A 21426-nucleotide genomic window follows, 5' to 3' on the forward strand; every position below is an offset into this window, starting at 1 on the left:
CGAAAATGATACCACACTTGCCCTAGTACCCATAGTTTTGAAGATATGGGCCTTAAAGTGAAGCGCGGCGGAAGGAAACTTGCCCCCCCTCCCCCTGCTACCACAGGGGGGGCTCCCGATGTCTACCGACAGAAATCCACTCAGGAGCACCCAAAGAACCACTGTTGCAAAAATGAGCCTTCTATACCAAAGTGGAGGGGTTCTTGCACTAAATTCCCTACTAATAATGCCGTAGTTAGAGAATTAAAAGAAGCGTCCTTTGCGAAACTGCTCGGAATGAGATGTCGCCACACCTGCGTGAGGTTGCGATACTGGCCAAAATAATACGAGATTAAATCTGCATTGTTTTAATCATTACCGAGATGATTTATCTTGAATTAGTGTTAAATGACGTATTTTTGCCTTAACCTTGAATTTTATAGGAAAATAAATGACAGACTTAAGTGGATTCGACCAATCAAGGAATAAATCGTCAGTTATTCGACATTTTGACATATTTCCCATATTGAATCTGTAAATGTGCCAATTATGCCAGGACTGCTGGCGCTATTTTAGTTTTGAGAAGGGCTTACAAATTCAAACAACGGTTTTTATAAAAGTTTCTTGGCATTACTTCAGCTGCTGTCTGCGTTCGTTGTTTGTTTAATTTACTAATTGTAAATTGGATTTCAAAAATATAGTACGTTTAGTTAGGGATTATTGACGATGTCATTGGGGACGTCTTCGACTGCCCCCTCGCAGTTGCCCGGGGACGGTGGGTCGCCAATTATCGCTGGGATGACCTGAAATCATTACGTTATTGTTTACATTTCTGCAATAAGTTTCATTGTTATGCATGCATTGAGATTTGAGAGTGTATACAAAATTTGACGTTCGTGATCGCTTCGCAACGTCTCTAAATTACGTACTACATACATACAAAATGATGAAATAGCCCCTAACTCCTGCAGCCCAGTCGTGTTAAGCTCCTAGAACGAGTATCATGGAATATAACTAAAAATCCCGTCTACCTTTCTTCCCAGCATGAAGAGGATCTGCGCGACCTTCTTGATGGCCTCCAGCTGCTGCGGCGTGGGCAGCGGCAGCCAAAGCACGCTATAATGATCCTTAGGCACATAGGAATAAGGAACAGAACTGAACAGCAAGCCTACGCCAATACCTGTTCTCCCAGCATAACCAGGATCTGTGCGACCTTCTTGATGGCCTCCAGCTTCTGCGACGTGGGCAGCGGCAGCCAGTAGGTCACGCTATAATGATCCTTAGGCACATAGGAACAAGGAACAGAACTGAACAGTAAGCCTACCCCAGTACCTGTTCCCCCAGCATAACCAGGATCTGTGCGACCTTCTTGATGGCCTCCTGCTCCTGCGGTTTCGCAGCGTCAGCCAGAGCACGCTATTATAATCCTTAAGCACATAGGAACAAGAAACAGAACTGAACAGCAAGCCTACCCCAAGACCTGTTCTCCCAGCATAACTAGGATCTGCGCGACCTTCTTGATAGCCTCCAGCTTCTGTGGCGTCGCAGCGGCAGCCAGAGCACGCTACAATGATCCTTAAGAACATAGGAACAAGGAACAGAACTGAACAGCAAGCCTACCCTAGTACCTGTTCCCCCAGCATAACCAGGATCTGCGCGACCTTCTTGATGGCCTCCAGCTGCTGCGGCGTGGTCAGCGGCAGCCAGTAGGTCACGGTATAATGATCCTTAGGCACATAGGAGCAAGGAACAGAACTGAACAGCAAGCCTACCTTAGTACCAGTTTCCCCAGCATAACCAGGATCTGCGCGACCTACTTGATGGCTTCTAGCTCCTGCGGCGTGGGCAGAGGCAGCCAGGAGGTCACGGCATAATGATCCTTAGGCACATAGGAACAAGGAACAGAACTGAACAGCAAGCCTACCCTAGTACCTGCTGGCGCTATTTTAGTTTTGAGAAGGGCTTACAAATTCAAACAACGGTTTTTATAAAAGTTTCTTGGCATTACTTCAGCTGCTGTCTGCGTTCGTTGTTTGTTTAATTTACTAATTGTAAATTGGATTTCAAAAATATAGTACGTTTAGTTAGGGATTATTGACGATGTCATTGGGGACGTCTTCGACTGCCCCCTCGCAGTTGCCCGGGGACGGTGGGTCGCCAATTATCGCTGGGATGACCTGAAATCATTACGTTATTGTTTACATTTCTGCAATAAGTTTCATTGTTATGCATGCATTGAGATTTGAGAGTGTATACAAAATTTGACGTTCGTGATCGCTTCGCAACGTCTCTAAATTACGTACTACATACATACAAAATGATGAAATAGCCCCTAACTCCTGCAGCCCAGTCGTGTTAAGCTCCTAGAACGAGTATCATGGAATATAACTAAAAATCCCGTCTACCTTTTTTCCCAGCATGAAGAGGATCTGCGCGACCTTCTTGATGGCCTCCAGCTGCTGCGGCGTGGGCAGCGGCAGCCAAAGCACGCTATAATGATCCTTAGGCACATAGGAATAAGGAACAGAACTGAACAGCAAGCCTACGCCAATACCTGTTCTCCCAGCATAACCAGGATCTGTGCGACCTTCTTGATGGCCTCCAGCTTCTGCGACGTGGGCAGCGGCAGCCAGTAGGTCACGCTATAATGATCCTTAGGCACATAGGAACAAGGAACAGAACTGAACAGTAAGCCTACCCCAGTACCTGTTCCCCCAGCATAACCAGGATCTGTGCGACCTTCTTGATGACCTCCTGCTCCTGCGGTTTTGCAGCGTCAGCCAGAGCACGCTATTATGATCCTTAAGCACATAGGAACAAGAAACAGAACTGAACAGCAAGCCTACCTCAGTACCTGTTCCCCCAGCATGACCAGGATCTGCGCGACCTTCTTGATGGCCTTTAGCTCCTGCGGCGTGGGCAGCGGCTGCCAGTAGGCCACGGTATAATGATCCTTAGGCACACAGGAACAATGAACAGAACTGAACAGCAAGCCTACCCTAGTACCTGTTCCCCCAGCATAACCAGGATCTGGGCGACCTTCTTGATGTCCTCCAGCTCCTGCGGCGTGGTCAGCGGCAGCCAGTAGATCACGGTATAATGATCCTTAGGCACATAGGAACAAGGAACAGAACTGAACAGCAAGCCTACCCCAGTACCTGTTCCCCCAGCATGACCAGGATCTGCGCGACCTTCTTGATGGCCTCTAGCTCCTGCGGCGTGGGCAGCGGCTGCCAGTAGGTCACGGTATAATGATCCTTAAGAACATAGGAACAAGGAACAGAACTAAACAGCAAGCCTACCCTAGTACCTGTTCCCCCAGCATGACCAGGATCTGCGCGACCTTCTTGATGGCCTCTAGCTCCTGCGGCGTGGTCAGCGGCTGCCAGTAGGTCACGGTATAATGATCCTTAGGCACATAGGAACAAGGAACAGAACTGAACAGCAAGCCTACCCCAGTACCTGTTCCCCCAGCATAACCAGGATCTGCGCGACCTTCTTGATGGCCTCCAGCTCCTGCGGCGTGGTCAGCGGCAGCCAGTAGATCACGGTATAATGATCCTTAGGCACATAGGAACAAGGAACAGAACTGAACAGCAAGCCTACCCCAGTACCTGTTCCCCCAGCATAACCAGGATCTGCGCGACCTTCTTGATGGCCTCCAGCTCCTGCGGCGTGGGCAGCGGGAGGCGCGCGTCGTCGCGCTGCGCGTGCGCCGCCAGACGAGAGCTCAGCCCCGATACAGCCGACAGCGGGTGCGAGGATTCTGGGTCGTGGTAGAACTGGGGAACGTTGGCTTGTTAATTTTTTCAGTTAAAGCAGCTATGCCAAGCATAAACTTGAGCAGTACTCAACATGAACTTTGGCTTATTTATATGGGCAAGTCGTATAAGTAATAGGTCGGAGACACAACTGAATTAAGACAAATAAACAAATATTTATTATGACATCTTGAAAATAGGTGGTGGAATGATCATTGCTCATTCACATTCGATTACCAATGAATTAGATGTAAGTAATTTTTATTTGAAGGAAATAAGTATTAAACTAATAAAATATGACTATGGTACTCACTGCTGGACCGCTCCATACATTTTCTACGATCAACACCAAAAGAAGTGCACACAACGGGATCCTTGCTGTCGCCATGGTGTTTCAGTACTGCTTCCAAAGGTTACCACTTATGGCATATAAAGCCCATGTAATGGGTCGAATTTTCACAATTGCTTGATTCTATAACTGCTAAGATTGTTGCAAATATGTAGCTTGATTTAATGCAAAAATGCATGGAATGATTTGCTGAGACGGGTTTCCCGCATAATCTATACTAATATTATAAATGCGAAAGTAACTTTGTCTGTCTGTCTTGCTTTCACGCCTAAACCACAGAACTGATTTTGATGAAATTTGGCATAGAGATAGTTTGAGTCCCGGGAAAGGACATAGGATAGTTTTTATCCCGGTTTTTGAAACAGGGACGCGCGCGATTAAGTTTTTCTGTGACAGACAAAATTCCGAAAGCTAGTAATAATATAACATTATACTAGCGATTTTCTAATTCATTTTAAATTGTGTCAATATCTGGGGTGGTGGGAGCCTGATGACCTGTTTACAGGCATACAATTCCTATCACAGTCATCAGTCTTACACAAACAACTTTGTTTTATGAATTGTAATATATTGAACAACTTGTGTCATTGTAATGTTTGTGATGAGAAAATAAAGGCTATTTGTTTATTTATTTGTTTATTTAAAAATAATGCTAACATTTAGGCCTCCCCATGCCAACGTAGGATGAGTAGACCAAATTTTCCATTTGCCCCTGGTAATTTGAAGAGAGGAGACTAGCTGACCGGATGATGACATTTTATTTAAATTGTTTATTACCATGGTAGGTTAGGTTTAAAAACCATTATGTGTATGGTAGATTCAAGGATTTCATAAGTCATTATGTATAATAAAAATGCTCAAACTGTTAACTTTAGTCCGTAGTTATCTAACAACTCCGATATTCATCATACAATATTTAGCGACCGCCAAAAACCAAGGTGAGTTGGTGGCATTAATAGCAAAACGTTAGTTCCGTAGCGCATCGATATCATCTGTCTGCGGAGCTAGTAGTCGCCGCACTATAAGCGCAGGCGCAGCAGGACCGTGGCATGCGTTGGCACAATAAAAGCTTTTATTAATTTAATTATTTTCCGCAAATAGGCTTTTAAAAAGTAGGGATGATAAGGATATGTATTTTCGGTTATGGATCCGTATCCATTACCGTTTACGGATATACAAATAATATTAAACATTGGAGGAGGCCTTTGTCCAGCAGTGGACGTCATTTGGCTGAAACGATCGAACGAACGAAATAATATTATACCGATTTCGGTTACGGATACGGGTATCTGTGCAGAATGCAAATTGTAAAAGTTGTCCAACACGGTTCATTCCATACGAATAGAATGGGTAGAAGAGATTTATTTGGCATCTGTCACGCTCCTATAGTTAGTAAAAAAAAGCTTTCATTTTATGGAAAAAGGCTCATGCACAACTATCACTAAATCAGCGTAGGGACTTGTTTGACTCTGCCTACATCCGAAACTATCCGAAACTTTTGAATCGGTACGGTTACTAGGGTGTCCCTTATATGGCCGAAAAAAAATTTTTTTTAGATAATGAAATGCATACCCCCTATTTCTTTTCGTAGTACTCAGACATACTTAAATACAAAATTTCATCTTCCTACGTCAACATTAACCCGTGCCGACCTAGCTCTGAAGATTTTGAAAAATGCTGGTTTTACCCCTTTTATTAAGTAGCTATATCAATTAAAATATTTATTTTTTATAAAATATTTATAAAAAGAAGATAACATTACAGATCAGACAATATATTTTACTTTTGAGGGACTCTTTTTTACATTCTGGATACAGATTTCCATGCTCCTGAATATTGGCCTGATTTTGGCTTCACTGTGCGAAGCAAAAAAAGCTTTTGCTCTTCCTTTGCAGTGATCAAACCATGAAAATCTTGCATAAGCTTTATAGCTCTTTCAGCTGTATCATTAACTACCCTTAAAGAAAGCACTTTTTTGCCTTTAAATAGGCAACATCTTTATCTCATATAGAAATGTGTCTCAGGGGGAAATTATTATCAATTTTCAATCGAGAAAATAAATTTATACTCTTGACAGACACAAAACCACTCAATGGTTTTCCATCAACAATAAATAAGGCAGTAGTATTATCAATTCATTAAAAACAGGATAAAAAACTAGTACAAAGTCCTATTTACCATAGAAATAATCATACCTTCTTCAGATGGAATGTATCTCTTCTCAGAATCATACATACTCTCTCTTTGTACTTTTACTACAATATTGACGGTGTTTGTTCATTACCTTCATCATTAAAGAGTGATAAAACGGCAATTTCTTCTGATATGAAGTACCAAAGATGTTGACTAAACTTGCTCAGGGCTGCCTTGGAAATCAATTTGTCAACACTCTCATATACCTTTTGGAAAGTGGATGTCAAGAGTTCCTTAAGGCTTTCCTCATAGCTGGTAAGCTGGTCGTGATGTCCTTGCGTTTGTATAGAATCTTGCGTAGTAAGAGATGACGATATAACCTCCGAAACATATTTGCTCTATTTTTTATTTATTTAATTACTAGCGGCCGCCCGCGACTTCGTACGCGTGAATCCTGTTTTTCCCGCTAATTCCCGTTCCCGTGGGAATTTCGGGAATTCCTTTCTTAGTGCACCTCTACGGTACCTAAGCTACGTCCCTTCCAAATTTCAAGTGCCTACGTTTAGCCGTTTAGGCTGTGCGTTGATCTGTCAGTCAGTCAGTCAGTTTCTCCTTTTATATATTTAGATTTAATTTTCTTTGTCTTGCACTTTCTACTTTCTTTTCTTAACTTTTTGTCTACACCTTAACACTCTGGACGCCTTGGTTTTATTTGTTTTTGTTAAAATATTTAATTTGTTTTTAAATCCTCCTCACCGCGGCGCTTATAAATCTTGATAAATTTTAATAATTTTTCTTGCAACTCCCTCCAAGCATGGTGAAGATAACACAAGTTTTTTTACACAGTTAGGCTCTGGTAGGATTTATAGCTTTTCCCAAAATATAATACACTCCCGAATGATCAGATTAGAGCTTTCAATAACATTTAATTAACTTTGCAAAATATGTAAAAAAATACTGCAAAAACCTGACGATTAACGGTAACTTTGTGCCTATTATTTGATAAATTTACGTCCCCGACTAAGAAAATACTTTTTTTATTGTTTCTTAATTCCACAGCCATCTTCTGAATGTCAAACAATAGGTGTTAATCACGAGATTAATTGAGAACAAATAACAAATACCGCGAATACGCACCGCTACTGCCGCGCAACATGTTTCGATGCAAGTCGGCACGGGTTATCGTACTCCAAATAAGGTAAAAATTTATTTCCGAGTGTTTTAGAGGCAAACAAACAAAACTAAGACCTATACGTTACAAATTTAAAACTTTGAAAAATAAGGGACACCCTAACGGTTACCATTATATTTTTATTTCGGATATCCGAAAGTTTCGGTTACGGTTACGGATATCCATAACATCTCTGTTAAAAAGTGCTTTTCAGTATTACTTTAATCCCACCACTTCCTCAGGACAATAAATGGGCCCTGTTTAGAATAAGTTGCGAAAGAAACTTATATGTATGAACTTACTATGTCAGAAATTTATTATTATAATGTAACATAATAATAGGTATTTAAACCAGTTAATTCTCTACCTACCTTTCGTTATATAAAATTGAGGAGTAAAGTGTAAAAAAAATGAAAGTTTCGATTGTGATCTTGAGCTGTATCGTACAGAAGCTGAGCCTACCACATCCACGTCACATTATTGCCGGTTAGCCTTACTGTTGGAGTAGGTAGGTACCTACAATAAAAATAATAACTTACTCAACTTGAAAACGAATGATGATTTTGAATAGCTTTGACAGTAGGTAAATGGGAGGTCGTGGGTTTGGATTCCGGGATAATAAACTTGCGTGCAAAAAAAATCGGTCCGCCCCACACGTCACGACTCGGAACACTATTATAAAAATCTTATATCAACTAATAATAACTTCCAGTGCTCTATTTATCTATACAGGGTGTTAGGTAAATGAGTATATGAGCCGACACTAGCCCATGTTAACATGGGCATATAAATGGTATCATAATGGTAATGGAAGTCAGAAATTTGATATCATCATTTTTTTTTAAATTTTCATACAAATTAAATATTATAAAATCCGATTTGTATTTAAATTTAAATAATTAAAATGAAGATATCAATCTATGCAATTTATATATTTGTAAGCTGTTTGTTTTCTGAATAAAACAAAATAAAATAAAATAAAATGTTAACATGGACTAGTGTCGGCTCATATACCCATTTACCTAACACCCTGTATAAATATTTCGGTGGTGGGCTTGTTCCACACAGTCCGAGAGTGTACGGAGTCGTCACGTCATAGTAGTGCTGCTAATTAGTCCTTTTGCTTAGGGTGACGGTGATAATAGTTCACTTTGTGATACCGGCACTAAATTTTAGTATGTTGATAAACAGCATGATAATCTGGCTAAAAAATCGTCGGAAGCCCATCTGTAAAATGTTTGGCCCCGGAGAAAAGACGTCATCAAAATGTCAGCTGCAACATTTTGAAAAATGCAAAGTATTCTGATTCTTTTAACCTTACATGCGTGTGGGGGGTATCAAATGAAAGGTAATTAATTGCTTTATAAAGCTATGATACGTAATATCAGCTACATTTTGAGTACAGTACTGGGATTAAGCTTGAATTGAAAAAGCTATAAAACAATTAATTACCATTCATTTGACACCCCACACATGCAAATAAGGTTGTTAGAACAAGAATAAAAGCAATTTTAAAAATGCGTCGGCCGCCATTTTTATGACGTCTTTTCTCCGGGACCACATATTTTACAGATGGGCTCCCGGTTTTTAAGCCAGAATAACATGCTTAACAACATAATTATTAAAATTTGGTGCCGGTATCACAAAGTGAACTATCCCCATACAAATTTTACGCTAAGCGTACGGTCTAAGTGTGGTAGTACTAGTACTGGTAGTGGTAGAAGTGGTAGTGGGTTCAGCAAGTATATCCATACAAGTATTGAATATTAATTCATGGTACGGTCTTACATCAGTGAACACCAGTATACTTTCGTTGCATTTTGTCAGAACGAAGCTGCCGACTCCGAACAACTTGGTGTCGTGGAACAGCAGCGCTCCCGAGCTCGCGCCGCGCTGGTGGTCGTCGTTCCTGACGCAGATGAAGTAGCCCCAATACACGGGCATCAGTTCTTCGCAGTCCACAAGTACATTCTCGTCTTCGTCATAAGTCCTCGAAACCAATTTAGCCTTCTTTTTGATACGCCGAATGTTTTTGAATCCCAACGACACAAATTTGATGCCTTCTGCACTCAGATCATCTGCTTTAGTTGCAACAGTGGTGATCGTGGGGCCAGCGACTTTATATTCACCCGGGATGTACTGGTCGAACGAATGCAGTTCCGAACTATTTGTAAAATTAAGTTGTGTACTTTCTATTTGCAACACCATCAAGTCATGGACTGGGCTATGCAGTCCATCGTTCCCATGCATTTGTCTATCTTTTCTCAACCTATGCTTGGGGATTGGTATGATTTGGTGACCGCAGTGGAATGTAATGTTTTTTAGTTTGTATTGATGTAGTTTAGGCTTTATTATCGCGCGCTCCATTAGCACGCTCACGAACATTACTTGGTTGACTTCGTTGGGCACGATGAAGAGTCTTCTGAAAGGGTTATATGACGTCAGTATGTGCTGATGAGTCACAAACACGCCGGGAGCTATGTACTCGTTTTTCAGATCCTTCCAGTCCGATGGGTATTTTTCACCCATAGTTTCTTTCAGTTTCGCAAAGTCGGCGCCAATCAAAACAACTCTGTCGAAGAATATGTCCATATCGATTGGTCCCCTTTTATCAGCCTCGTCGACCCATCTCACCTAGAGGTGAGATAAATTACGTTAAAATGCCAGTGGCTTAGCGGCTTTTACAATTCTTTTTTTGTTAACATTTAATCGTTAAATGTAAAATTTAATCTTAGTTACAAAAGCGTGTCTATGCTCGTTTTCACCATCAATCCCTAATTTTTAAGTGATCCCTATGGTAACACATAACAGGCATTTTGTTTTCATAGGGATCAAATAAAAATTATGAATTGATGGTGAATACGGGCATATAAGTAATTATAATTTTTAAGGGTTTACCTACCGATGATTTGATGATCAAAATCTGCATCATGGTAACCAGAATAATTTTCAATTGATTCCTGTAAAAATATGCACTAATTGATATTTTCTAAAAAAAAAACTATTACCTACTTTACAAAATGTAATTTCTACTTACATGTTTCAAATGCCCAGATCAAACGCAATTATTACTTCTCCAATGCCTTCCCCTGATGCACTCGGAGTTGAACTGATATTTTATATCATTGAGTTTATATTTATAAAGTAGCCCAAATCTTTTGTTTGCATTCAGTATTAATATTAATAAAAACATATCAATGAAATTCATAACAATCATAAAGCAGTCACGACAGTCAATCCAACATGTCCCTTATGCCGTTGACATTCGGCAGAGAAGACTTCAAAACATTTCAACGAGTTCGTAACTACTAATGTATTTGTTTTGTAACAATAACTTTTATTAGGTATGCCAATCAAGAAACCTCTACAACAAATAAACAAATTCGTTGAATTGGAAAAAAATTACAAACCTATCTAACAATGACGTCTTTATGAATGACTAGCTTTCCGCCAGCGGCTTCGCCCGCGTGGACTTCGAAAAACCCAAATACTTTACGGAACCCAATTTTTTTCCAAAATAAAATATAGCCTTGTTACTCGTGGATAATGTAGCTTTCGAATGGTGAAAGAATTTTTAAAAACGGTCCAGTAGTTTTTGAGCCTATTCATTACAATCAAACAAACAAACAAAGTTTTCCTCTTTATAATATTAGTGTAGACTAGCGACCCGCCCCGGCTTCGCACAGGTGCTAAGTATACCTTACTCATGAATCATTTTATCTACCTATTAAAAAACCGCATCAAAATCCATTGCGTAGTTTTGAAGATCTAAGCATACATAGGGACAGACAGCGAAAAGCGACTTTGTTTTATATTATGTAGTGATATTCAACGAGTACCTAGGGTACTTGAAAATGTGAAGTAGTGCCAAAAAAGTAAACAAGTGAAATATTCTGCGTAACGGCTCTGACATTGTTGGTCGACCATTGAAATAACAATCATAATTAATGCAGCACTCTGCTATAGGTGCCGCATTGCCTTAAATGCTACAGAATAATATTTATTGAAATGATAGAGTAACTTTTAGATATGTTGCAATCGGCAAGGCAGCAAGGGCCCTCTGGCGGCCATTGGGCCCTATTATTGTGAATACTTTAGTGTGGAAATCTTACACTCGCAGTATAGAAAAATCATTGTCAATTCCAGACACAGGTGCGTGACGTGATCGCTTTGGAGGATAATGCCAGTTTACATTCAACTGTTTAGCAATCGTTCGTGTTCGTTGCGCAGGAGTCCGATAATGGGATAAATGTGTAAGTGCCGTAAGTGGACGGTGTCGCAGCCTCACTGAAGGCTGAGAACACCATGTGCGTTGTATGCGGTCATAATGTATTATCCTAGAAATCACACATGTAGCTAAAATTAATCTAGGGATTTTAGTAAGCAATACGTTACTTTTTTCGTAATATCAATGGTTCTGTATTGGATCCAATAAAAGTTGAGGGCACCAGACCACGTGGTAGATCACCAATGAGATGGACGGACCAGATCAAGGCCGCAACTAAGTGCTCGGTTAGCGAAAGTACCCGGAAAGCTGCAGTCCGCGAGGAATGGCGCCGTATTACGAGGAACATCACTCTGAATCGTGATTCAAAATGATGACCACGACCACTCTGACAAGAGTGTACCGACTGAGAAGAAGAAGTATTGGATCCGTACAAAACTATGGTAAATGGTAATATAATGGCTAGAGACACTGCGTTATTCCAGTAGGTAAGTCTTTAGTAAGTACCTAAGTCGGTGAAGTATGGGACTTTCAAACAGAATGGGCAGGGGGCGGCGGCACTGCAAGTGTGACGTAGTAGGAGGATGGATGTTTTATTGAATACCTAAGAAGCTTGTAAACCACGAGCCTGCGGTATTTATTATTTTAAATCTTTATAATTTTTATTTTTTTTCCGATTCGGTCAAGTTAGTTGGCATTGTTACGATTCACGTATCCAAACAGCAAAAATCTGCAGCCACTTACAACTTTGGAATAGAGTGGCATATCAAATTCGGGTAAAGCTAACAGCAGGTCCATCACGAGCACCTCGTGTCGTGCTGTATGTTCATTGTTCAATGGCAATGGTTCGACCCATTGTTGTACCACACAGGACGACCATCGCTTAAACTCTTTTCATGGCTGACCTATAAACGAATGGACTATACATGGTGAAAACGATAAGTGATCTCACTCGATTTTTTCTAAATTACATATTATTGTACAAAACATCGAAAAACTGGTTACTGATCCTGAAAATGCTTCACGAGCTCTGTCAAACGGTATCAAAAAAGGTTGCAGAATAAACTGGATCTATCTGAAAATTCAATGTTTCCAGCTTCCATTATGCGAGTGCGAGAGCAGAAGCAAAGGAATTGGAAATTAAATAAATAAGAATTACTTACTCGTATAGTCAAATACACACTCGTTTTAGGAATTAGTCAATCTCATTAGGAAAGTAACTAATTCTCAGTATCTATGAATGAATCCTTTCATCGTTCAAAGAATAAATATTTAGTTAGATGTTTGATTTGAACTTGACCTTTTTTAACTTACGGAAATTCGTTAACGATGATTATAAACTGTATGACTAACTGTTAGCAGTAACACAACATTTGAAGTTCTTGCCGAAAATAATTTTATTTAGATTTTAAATCGGCCATAACAACTAATAACGTTAACGTACCCTTCATTTGCATTTTCTACGGCAGTAGGTATTGTGTAATCATTTTATATTTATTTTATGTGCAAGGTTTTACTCGTACTTTAACGATCAAGTATTCGACTAATTTTATTCACTTCCCAATTGAAATTATTAGCCTAAGGGAACGGAAACACCTTTAATAATGTACTTAAACAAATTACTAATAACTTCGTTAACACCTCGTGGTAAGCTAATTAAGCTTGTGTTACGAGTGGGTTCACCACAATAGTCGAGCGGCGGCGGGATTCGAACCCGCGTTTCTCGGATCACGAGTCGGCCAGTTCGACCCCTTCACCGTTCGGCTATCGCGGCTATTATACGTTTAGTTCCTATCTAAAAGATACAGTTAGCAAACACAATAAAAATAAAACGGGAATACCAATAAATGCAGCTGCCTGCACCTAAACCACATCCAGGAGCGACGTATTAGACCATAATTAGGCAGTTAAGATTCCACGTGGTCACGCGCACATTAAAGTGTCAAATGATACGGGACAATGAACGAAGCAAACATATTGATCCTTTCATTCATCTTTTGAAATAATAATGTGTTTTTTTTTTCAATTTAATTTATAATATTTGCATTTATATTATCAGAGAAATGAAATTATTCTCAAGTAATTTAACTGGTGATTTAAAATAACACAATCCAGTTTTAATACATTAAGATGGCTGGATGGCTTTTAACTGAAGTGAACTGAAGTGTGCCAAACATATTATTTAGTTATACGTTATCCGACGATTGAAAAATCAGCCCTAAAGAAACTTTAAAATATGCATATCGTACGAACTTGTCAACGAAATACGTTGGCATTACATTGTTTTTCGTAAATAAATATTATGTAGTTTTAATGAAGAAAAAAAATAGCCAGCTAGAAAAAATCTTTTGCACGTTTTTGTATACTTACGCAAAACAAAGCTCCAGATGTGCAAAAAGCTCTACCTGTTGTTTCCGTGTATTAACTTCCAAATATTTGTTACGAATCGATCATGTTTTGTTTATGTTTGTTGATTAATTAGATTAGATATTACGTGTACGATGGGCGCCATGACGTATGCTGACGGCGCCGAAACCGAGAGTCGAGGTGAAGGCTTGACTCGGCCAGTGCTGCCTCATGTCGATATTACATTTATTCAAATTAGAAACGAAAGCACAAACTATTTAACTATTTATATGTTTTATAGGACCTTTAGGAAAATGTCCAAATGGTTTTTTTTTCAGATTCTCCATTTTGCGCAAGTCTCTACATTCTACAATTTTCTTCATAAGAACAAGTAGCATTTTTTTAAATACAAGTTTTCAGCGGTATTTTACATATAATATTATCAATTTTCAAAATAGTGTATCAAATCAATACTTATCACTAACCAGTGAACGCTTGTTAAGCCTAGAATCTAGATTAATAGAAGAATAGCAATCCAGACTGATTAATTAAAATATTTAGTTGAGTTTACGAAGATATCACTTTCCTTTTCCGTGTAAGATTTGTTAAATAAAATAAAACTGGATACTTTGTGTTTCGCCATGAGCTGTATCAGTATTGAATAACACATAGTAGTTACCTAGGTATAAGAAAAAGAACTCTTCCCCTGACATTACTCATGTCTTAAAATAACAGTATCGCTAATATAAAATTCAATCGACTTACCCATCACTATATCAAGGGCGCGTGGGTCGTCCGCCGCGCAGTGATGCGGCCGCGCACAGTGCCAGCGATGCGCACGCGTGCAGCGCCCGCGACGCACGCTCCGCTCGCAGCGGTTGTTCTGCTCGCCTCGCTGCTCGCGAACGAGCGGCTCGCGAGCGCGGAGACGCTCGCCACCCTCGGAGCGATCCTACCCCCGTTCCTGAGGACCAATTTTGAAGAGTTCGTCAAGACTGCATCAAATTCGTGTATGTTTCGTGTTTTATTGGATTGGATTTTGTTATCACGGAAAGAGATAACAAGTTATTATGTGGACTAAATGAGTTCTGGTATAAAAAGTTCTGTTAAGTACAACTAGGAAATATCATGAATAATCAGTGTTAGTTTGATAACCAATTAAATTTCGTATGAGATTGAGTATCAAGAAGCCTAATAATAAACAAACGGCTCTATTCAAAAGTATTTTTTTTTATCTTTTGTTTTACAAAAGTATCTAATAACTCAAAGGTGACTGACTGCCCAAACCACTAGACGGATCGGGCTGAAATTTGACATGCAGGTAGATGTTATGACGTAGGCATCCGCCAAGAAATGATTTTACGAAACTCCACTCCGAAAGGGGTAAAACGGGATCCACGCGTACGAAGTCGCGGGCGGCCGCTAGTTATACTAAATAAACGTTTATAAACAGAAATTTTTTATGTAAATAAACAAATAGACATATGCCCGTTTTCACCATTAATCCCTAATTTTTAAGTGACCCCTATGGTAACACATAACAGGAATTTTGTGTTCATAGGGGTTACTTAAAAATTAGGGATTGATGGTGAAAACGTGCATTAGAATCTCTTTTTGAACTCTATCGTGCATTTAACTCCAATTAAAGTAGGAGACGGACAAATAAATAATGACGATATATCAAATTGCTACTTTCAAACAAACGCGGTGGCATAATCGACACATTGTTGATCTGTACCTCTAGTAGGAAAAACTTTCGAGTTCGTTTCGTTGCGTATTCAAAGTGTCATCGAAAAATTTTGTATGAAAAATTAAACAGCGCCCTCTATATTATAGCCGCCCTAGGGGGCGCTGTTTAATTTTTCATACAAAATTTTTCGATGACACTTTGAATACGCAACGAAACGAACTCGAAAGTTTTTCCTACTAGAGGTACTGGCCTTAACATTACAGATTCGAATACCGACGCGACCTTATAACATACGTCAGGTTTGTTCAAGAGCTTACTATTTAATAGTAGGTATATCTTGGGTTCGTGAGAAGCATCTGACGGATTGTTGAATTAAAGGAACAATACAAGTGCCGTTTCCATTGTACTGCCAAATATTACCGCAGCAGATAATGGCATAGAATTAAATAAAACACTCAAGTCTAGCAATCTAGACGAAGGCTGTTTTAACGCCATATAGGTGTATTCTTTTGTTTTTATGTGTTAAGGACATTTATTTTTAACCTATTTACGAGTAATATAAACAATAAAATAATGAGCAAGAGAAATAAGGGCTGAAGTACCTACTTAAATGTTTATGCACGAGTACGATATAACCAAACCAAAAGTCGAGAAAATTTATTAATTTATTTTATAATGATAATCGAGTAGAAGAATACTTCCTTCAATTTTTATAGTTAAATTCTGTAAACATCATTGGAATTTATCAACTTTATAAGGCAAAGTCTAATTTATTTATAAATCGTATAATTTAAATAATTCTATGGCAAAGCATTCAAAACCGGATAAATTGCGTAGGAGTTTTGAATTAATGACACTATTATGGATTATGTTTCTATTTTTCTGTGTTCTTAATAGAAATTATTAATATAAAAGGTATGCCAGTGGATAAATATAAACCTTGAACTATTAAATGGAACGTCCAAACAAAGAAAAACGTGCACAAAATCGATGAAGCCAAGGAATATTGCGGCCTCCCCGCGATTTCGTACGCGTGGACCCTGTTTTACCCCCTTAGGGGTTGAATTTTGTAAAATCCCGTCTTAAAGAGCACCTACGTTCTAATAGGAACCACTATGCAAAATTTGAGACTCATAGCACTTGTAGTTTCTGAGATTTCGTGATGAGTGAGTCATCAGTTCCTGTTTGCTTTTCTTACATAGAAAATCGACTAATTTTAAAATATAATTTCTACGTATAAGAAGTTTCTTTTTAACCGGCTAAGACCCGATTCGACCAAATATTTATCCGATAATAACTCCTGGTATAACTGGCACATTGACAGTTTCAGTATGGGAAATATGTCAAAACTAACGATTTATTCTGAGATTAATATTTACTCTGGTTTGGTCGAATCCACTCTAAAAAGGAGGAGGGTCTCAATTTAGACTGTATGTTTTTTCAGCAAAGTAATCTTAGTAGTAGAGTCCAAGACGTGGTTAGAAAGAAGAACTCGTTAGACTCTCAGTTCTGGGTTTGATTTTCTGTTGTGAATCTAAAAAAATNCAAAAAAAAATTGACCTCTTTTTTGTCGATAAAAATAGGTCTAGTTTCATCTATTTTCATATGTACACTTTAACGTGACTCACACTGTATAGGTACGATATGAGAAGAAAAAAAAATACTAGTACAACAATCTTAACTTAACTATTTAAGTTATTAATTAGCGTAATAGTATGATGAGTAGTACCACGGATAATATAATACCAGTGTAGTACTATACTACTAGACGTGTAGTACTATGATGAGTAGCAAATTAAAACAAGGCAGTTCGTACAAGGTGAGGCCACATCACTGTAAATAAATGTTTTTAAATATGTAAGCAAATCGTCCGTTTGTCACTCTGACATGCAAATATCACGTAGTTATTGATAAACGATGAGTAACTAAACTTGACCTCAAACGCTGGAACTGCTGGTATTAATATGTATTTTTGTTAATCAGCTTAAAGGAATATATGAATGATTACATCCACTACTAAATGCGCAAGTCCGTCTTTTAGGTTTTCGGTCGGTATTTTATGTATTTTGGTATAATGCAGTAGTTGACTTTTGACCTGGGATACTAACACAGACATAACATTCGTCAAACTTTTACTAGGAACCCAACAAAAAACAAATTAGCATTGTACAAAAGAATCCACTTTAAAAGTCATGTTAACTATATCCTGTGATTAATGTTTATTTTCAGAAAATAATAATTACTAACGAATAGGTTAAACTACATGGTCTAATAGGTTAAGCTATAAACGTGACATGAAAGTGTTTATTAATCTATACCTTTAGTAATTTCGTAAACTTCGTACTTATCTTCGCTCTTGATTGAGATAACGCAAGAAATTATCTCAAAGATTCCAGTGAACATTTTCAGGGAACTCAAAACAAATGACAAAATAATGTTTTGCGCAGTGCTATTAACTACGTAATATTATTTACATCAAATGTAAATGATTGAATTTTTCCCATTCCAGGTGAAGTTTTACCATTGGAGCTGCTGTATTCTCGGCAGTACACCGCTGAACTACCGCTCATAGAAGTGGTAGAGTTCTCCGCTTCCGGCCGAAGAAAGTTGCGTCTGTCCCGCGCCCACAAAACCATAGAGTACCGGCCACCATACCCCTTGGTGCTATACATACCGGGGTGGTGGAACACCCCCACTGACGAATCTTCGGAGGCTCTGGTGAATGCTCTGCTCAACAAACATCCATCAGTCCTCGTTCTCGACACAAGACTATGCTTCTGCCGAGGCTACATCGCCTCAGCATCACGAGTCAATCCCCTTGCCAACCTCATTTTCGAATTCATCAAGAATTTGAATAAAAAGGGAGTTCCCCTTTCTTCTATTCATATAATAGGCTTTAGTCTAGGAGCACACGTGGCTGGAATCACTGGGAAGTTAGTGCAGAAAAGACTAAGTGGAAAAATTGGGAGGATTACTGCATTAGATCCAGCTAAGCCTTGTTTTGGTAGAGCGGACTTTAGACTGGGCCGAAGAGATGCCAAGTTCGTTCAGGTGGTGCATTCCAGCGCCGGGGTGTTGGGTCTGGAGCAGCCGGTGGGGCACGTGGACATTTACGTGAATGGTGTGCTGGTGAAGCAGCCAGAGTGCTTGGATAGAGGGATAACGATAGAGTGCGACCACGCGCAGGCCTGGCGGCTGTACGCAGCGTCGGTTATGGACGAGGGGGCGTTGACGGGCCGCCAGTGCGGCAACTGGGACGAGCTTATGCGGGCTGACTGCCAAGGAAACCTGACTGCACTGGGGTTCAGTTGCAGCGACAACTCCCGGGGCATGTTCCTGTACAAGTCTGAGACGCAGACGAAACGAAACGAAGTGAAGGTGCAGGCGTTCAACCCCTTCGACTTTCGTACGTGGTGGCAGTAACAGATTATTATTTATTAAAATAGATTTGCCAACAAACATATGAGTGATAGTTGTGAAGGCTGTGATACTAGATACAATTATTGTAATTTTTATGATTTATACCTCATTATTGTTAATTGAGTTTTGTGTTCTGTTTATTTATTAAACATATAAAATGTATATTCAATTATTGTTATTGATTGATTTATCATGATTGTTCAAAGCAATTTTTCAATTTAAAGATCATAAGACGAAACAAATAATGAAAATTAAATAAACTTTTTCTTTAGTAAATTAAAATAACAGTAAAAATGTAATTGAATAAGAAGTTGTTACAATGGAAAAGTGTTCGGTGTTCCCACCTTAGGCAATTAGATTTTTTAATGCTAAAAATGTTTCTATGAAATAAAATTATTGTAAGTAAACGCACATCGTACCAACACATATTGCTATAATTTTATTCATTAGTTAAATGATTACCAACTAAATGCTTTGGAAATCACTTTTCAGTAAGTAACTTTCAGTAAGTGAATGTAAAATGCACAACATAAAATAAATAAGTAAGAAAAAATAAAATTCTTAAACATAGAATTCTAATAATTTTGATGTTTAAATAGATATGAGTTTTATTTGTTTACTATTCAGATAGTAGTCAATTAAAAAAAAATGGTGCTCTCACATTCATTCATAGCGATTCTCATATTTATACCTGCCTTGTCTAGCATAAAAAAAATTTAAAGTTTGCAACTTGCAACGACATCTACACCCGACGTGGAAAACTAGCTTCACATAACGAAAAATAACGACTGTGCGTCCTACCGAGCACTATTTTTCGAATCGTCAACACACTGTGCCACTAGGTGGCGCACAGTGACCGAATGTAGGGATGAGCTCTACATAATTTCCAAGTTTAGCAAATAGATACATGTTAGAAATACAATACGTATATTATTATCCCAAACAAGAATAACCCATTATGTGTTATAAATCACCTAATACCTTGTCGTCATCTCAACCTGGTGCAAGATGGAATATTGATGTTGATATTTTCGCTCGTAAGTTTGTTTCAGCCAAACAAAAATGAGAGTGTAATAACGTACATTAAACTTTTATGTAAAAAAAAGATTACATAATTTTAGAGTGAAATAATGAAACGTGAATTTGTTTAGTTGATTGCTTTCGCCCTCGACACACTCAATTTGCTTTTATTTGTATTGCCATTCAGCCAAGTCGGGGACGTGAAGTAAAAAACCCTATTATTGTTCTGTATTCTGTATTTTCGTTACCCCGATTCCCTGATCAGCTATGGATGGCTGGAGGCAAATGGTTGAAGCAAAAAGTCGAGGCAAATCGTGACTCATCGCTACGAGAACGCACAAAAATAACATTTTTTTAAGTAACTGCCAAAAAATGCCGCCATGCGTGTCCTGACTGAATAATCCTGATAAGTTAACCGAGAGGGCTGTTTTTTGATACTTTCGTCGTACATTACTTAAATAATTTGAAATCAGCATAGGTATTTAAACTTAGGTTTCACACCGAAAAGTTTAGTGTTAAATTCTTATCATAGATCTACGTATTCGTCTAATTTCGACCTAGATTAGACTTAAAAATTGTTTACATTTATAAGCTACAGCTAATATAATCCACAAAGACAAAGACAAAGACATTTATTTGCAAAGAATAGGTTGATACAGATAGTGTTGTAAATACAAAGTGCTCTATTCTGCTAAAATACATTAACATGCAAATTTTTGTCCAGAAATTCCTGAACACTGTAAAAGCAGGAAGTGGTTAGCCATTCCCTAAGCTTCCTGGTCATNGTGAAAATGTTACTCAAACAGGTAAAGACTTTAACAATTTTATTAAGGAATTACTTGCTTAGAGTTAAAAAATTTTTTGCAAGTTATTTAATATTCAACTAATGGTGTATAGTCATGATGAAATTATAAGTGTTTTCTCCATTATCAATGAAAATAACTGATAAAATTTGATTTCTAACGGTCATTTTAACGGTGGGTAATCACTGCACGTAAATCTGTATATTTTTAGTTATTGCCCACCATCATTTCAGTTATTGCCATATGTTAATGTATAGTTATTGCCCAGGGCAATTATTATTAGAGTGTTGCCACCATGCAGTAGCAGTGTTTAAGTTGCTCATTGCTAGACTTGTTTTGCAATTTACAGGTATAAATATTGAAATGGCTTTTAATGTTTCATTTTTAGTATGCCAAAGACTCCAAAAGTTCAATATAGCATAGAAAATTTGCAAAAAGCGATCGAAGCTGTACAAGATGTATCCAACAATTTATCTACAAGATAAATTGCTGAAAAATATGGTTTGGCTTGAAAAAATTGATAAAAATT

General features: G+C 38.5%; 3 protein-coding genes and 1 pseudogene across 4 annotated transcripts; 1 reads left to right on the forward strand and 3 right to left on the reverse strand.

Moving 5' to 3' along the window:
* Positions 1–376: 376 nt before the first annotated feature.
* LOC114358164 (uncharacterized) lies at positions 377–4217 on the reverse strand. 2 transcript variants are annotated; one of them, XM_028312046.1, is made up of 4 exons: positions 4054–4217; positions 3594–3761; positions 1912–2156; positions 377–537 (listed from the first exon to the last, which is right to left on the reverse strand). In XM_028312046.1, exons 1-3 carry the CDS (start codon positions 4126–4128, stop codon positions 2064–2066), a joined length of 336 nt encoding a protein of 111 aa, XP_028167847.1. In that variant the 5' UTR covers positions 4129–4217; the 3' UTR covers positions 377–537; positions 1912–2063. The 2 variants fall into 2 exon arrangements, with proteins under 2 accessions (XP_028167847.1, XP_028167848.1); XM_028312047.1 differs by lacking the exon at positions 377–537 and having other exon boundaries at positions 1994–2156; positions 3586–3761.
* LOC114358144 (uncharacterized) lies at positions 620–1565 on the reverse strand. Its single transcript, XM_028312026.1, has 3 exons — positions 1493–1565; positions 1160–1311; positions 620–782 (listed from the first exon to the last, which is right to left on the reverse strand). Exons 1-3 carry the CDS (start codon positions 1563–1565, stop codon positions 690–692), a joined length of 318 nt encoding a protein of 105 aa, XP_028167827.1. The 3' UTR covers positions 620–689.
* Positions 4218–5828: 1611 nt separating the features above from the next.
* Positions 5829–7285, reverse strand: LOC114358145 (uncharacterized; annotated as a pseudogene).
* A 7480-nt stretch (positions 7286–14765) lies between these two features.
* On the forward strand, positions 14766–19260 carry LOC114358168 (lipase member I). The gene is made up of 2 exons (XM_028312051.1): positions 14766–14974; positions 18164–19260. The coding sequence occupies exons 1-2, from the start codon at positions 14773–14775 to the stop codon at positions 19075–19077; spliced, it is 1116 nt and encodes a 371-aa protein (XP_028167852.1). The 5' UTR covers positions 14766–14772; the 3' UTR covers positions 19078–19260.
* Positions 19261–21426: the final 2166 nt, after the last annotated feature.

This window comes from Ostrinia furnacalis, unplaced genomic scaffold, assembly GCF_004193835.3.
Source record: "Ostrinia furnacalis isolate ACB-3 unplaced genomic scaffold, ASM419383v2 OfSCF3745, whole genome shotgun sequence".
In the NCBI taxonomy this organism is placed as follows: domain Eukaryota; kingdom Metazoa; phylum Arthropoda; class Insecta; order Lepidoptera; family Crambidae; genus Ostrinia; species Ostrinia furnacalis.

Coding starts and splice junctions, on each gene's coding strand:
- LOC114358144 (XM_028312026.1), bottom strand. CDS start 1,565: ATGTTCTTAAGGATCATTGTAGCGTGCTCTGGCTGCCGCTGCGACGCC. Junction 1,312..1,492: donor AGCTGGAGGCTATCAAGAAG/GTCGCGCAGATC, acceptor CTGGGGGAACAG/GTACTGGGGTAGGCTTACTG. Junction 783..1,159: donor TGGTTATGCTGGGAGAACAG/GTATTGGCGTAG, acceptor TAATGATTTCAG/GTCATCCCAGCGATAATTGG.
- LOC114358164 (XM_028312046.1), bottom strand. CDS start 4,128: ATGGCGACAGCAAGGATCCCGTTGTGTGCACTTCTTTTGGTGTTGATC. Junction 3,762..4,053: donor ATGTATGGAGCGGTCCAGCA/GTGAGTACCATA, acceptor AACGTTCCCCAG/TTCTACCACGACCCAGAATC. Junction 2,157..3,593: donor TGGTTATGCTGGGGGAACAG/GTACTGGGGTAG, acceptor TAATGATTTCAG/GTCATCCCAGCGATAATTGG.
- LOC114358168 (XM_028312051.1), top strand. CDS start 14,773: ATGCGGCCGCGCACAGTGCCAGCGATGCGCACGCGTGCAGCGCCCGCG. Junction 14,975..18,163: donor CAAGACTGCATCAAATTCGT/GTATGTTTCGTG, acceptor TTCCCATTCCAG/GTGAAGTTTTACCATTGGAG.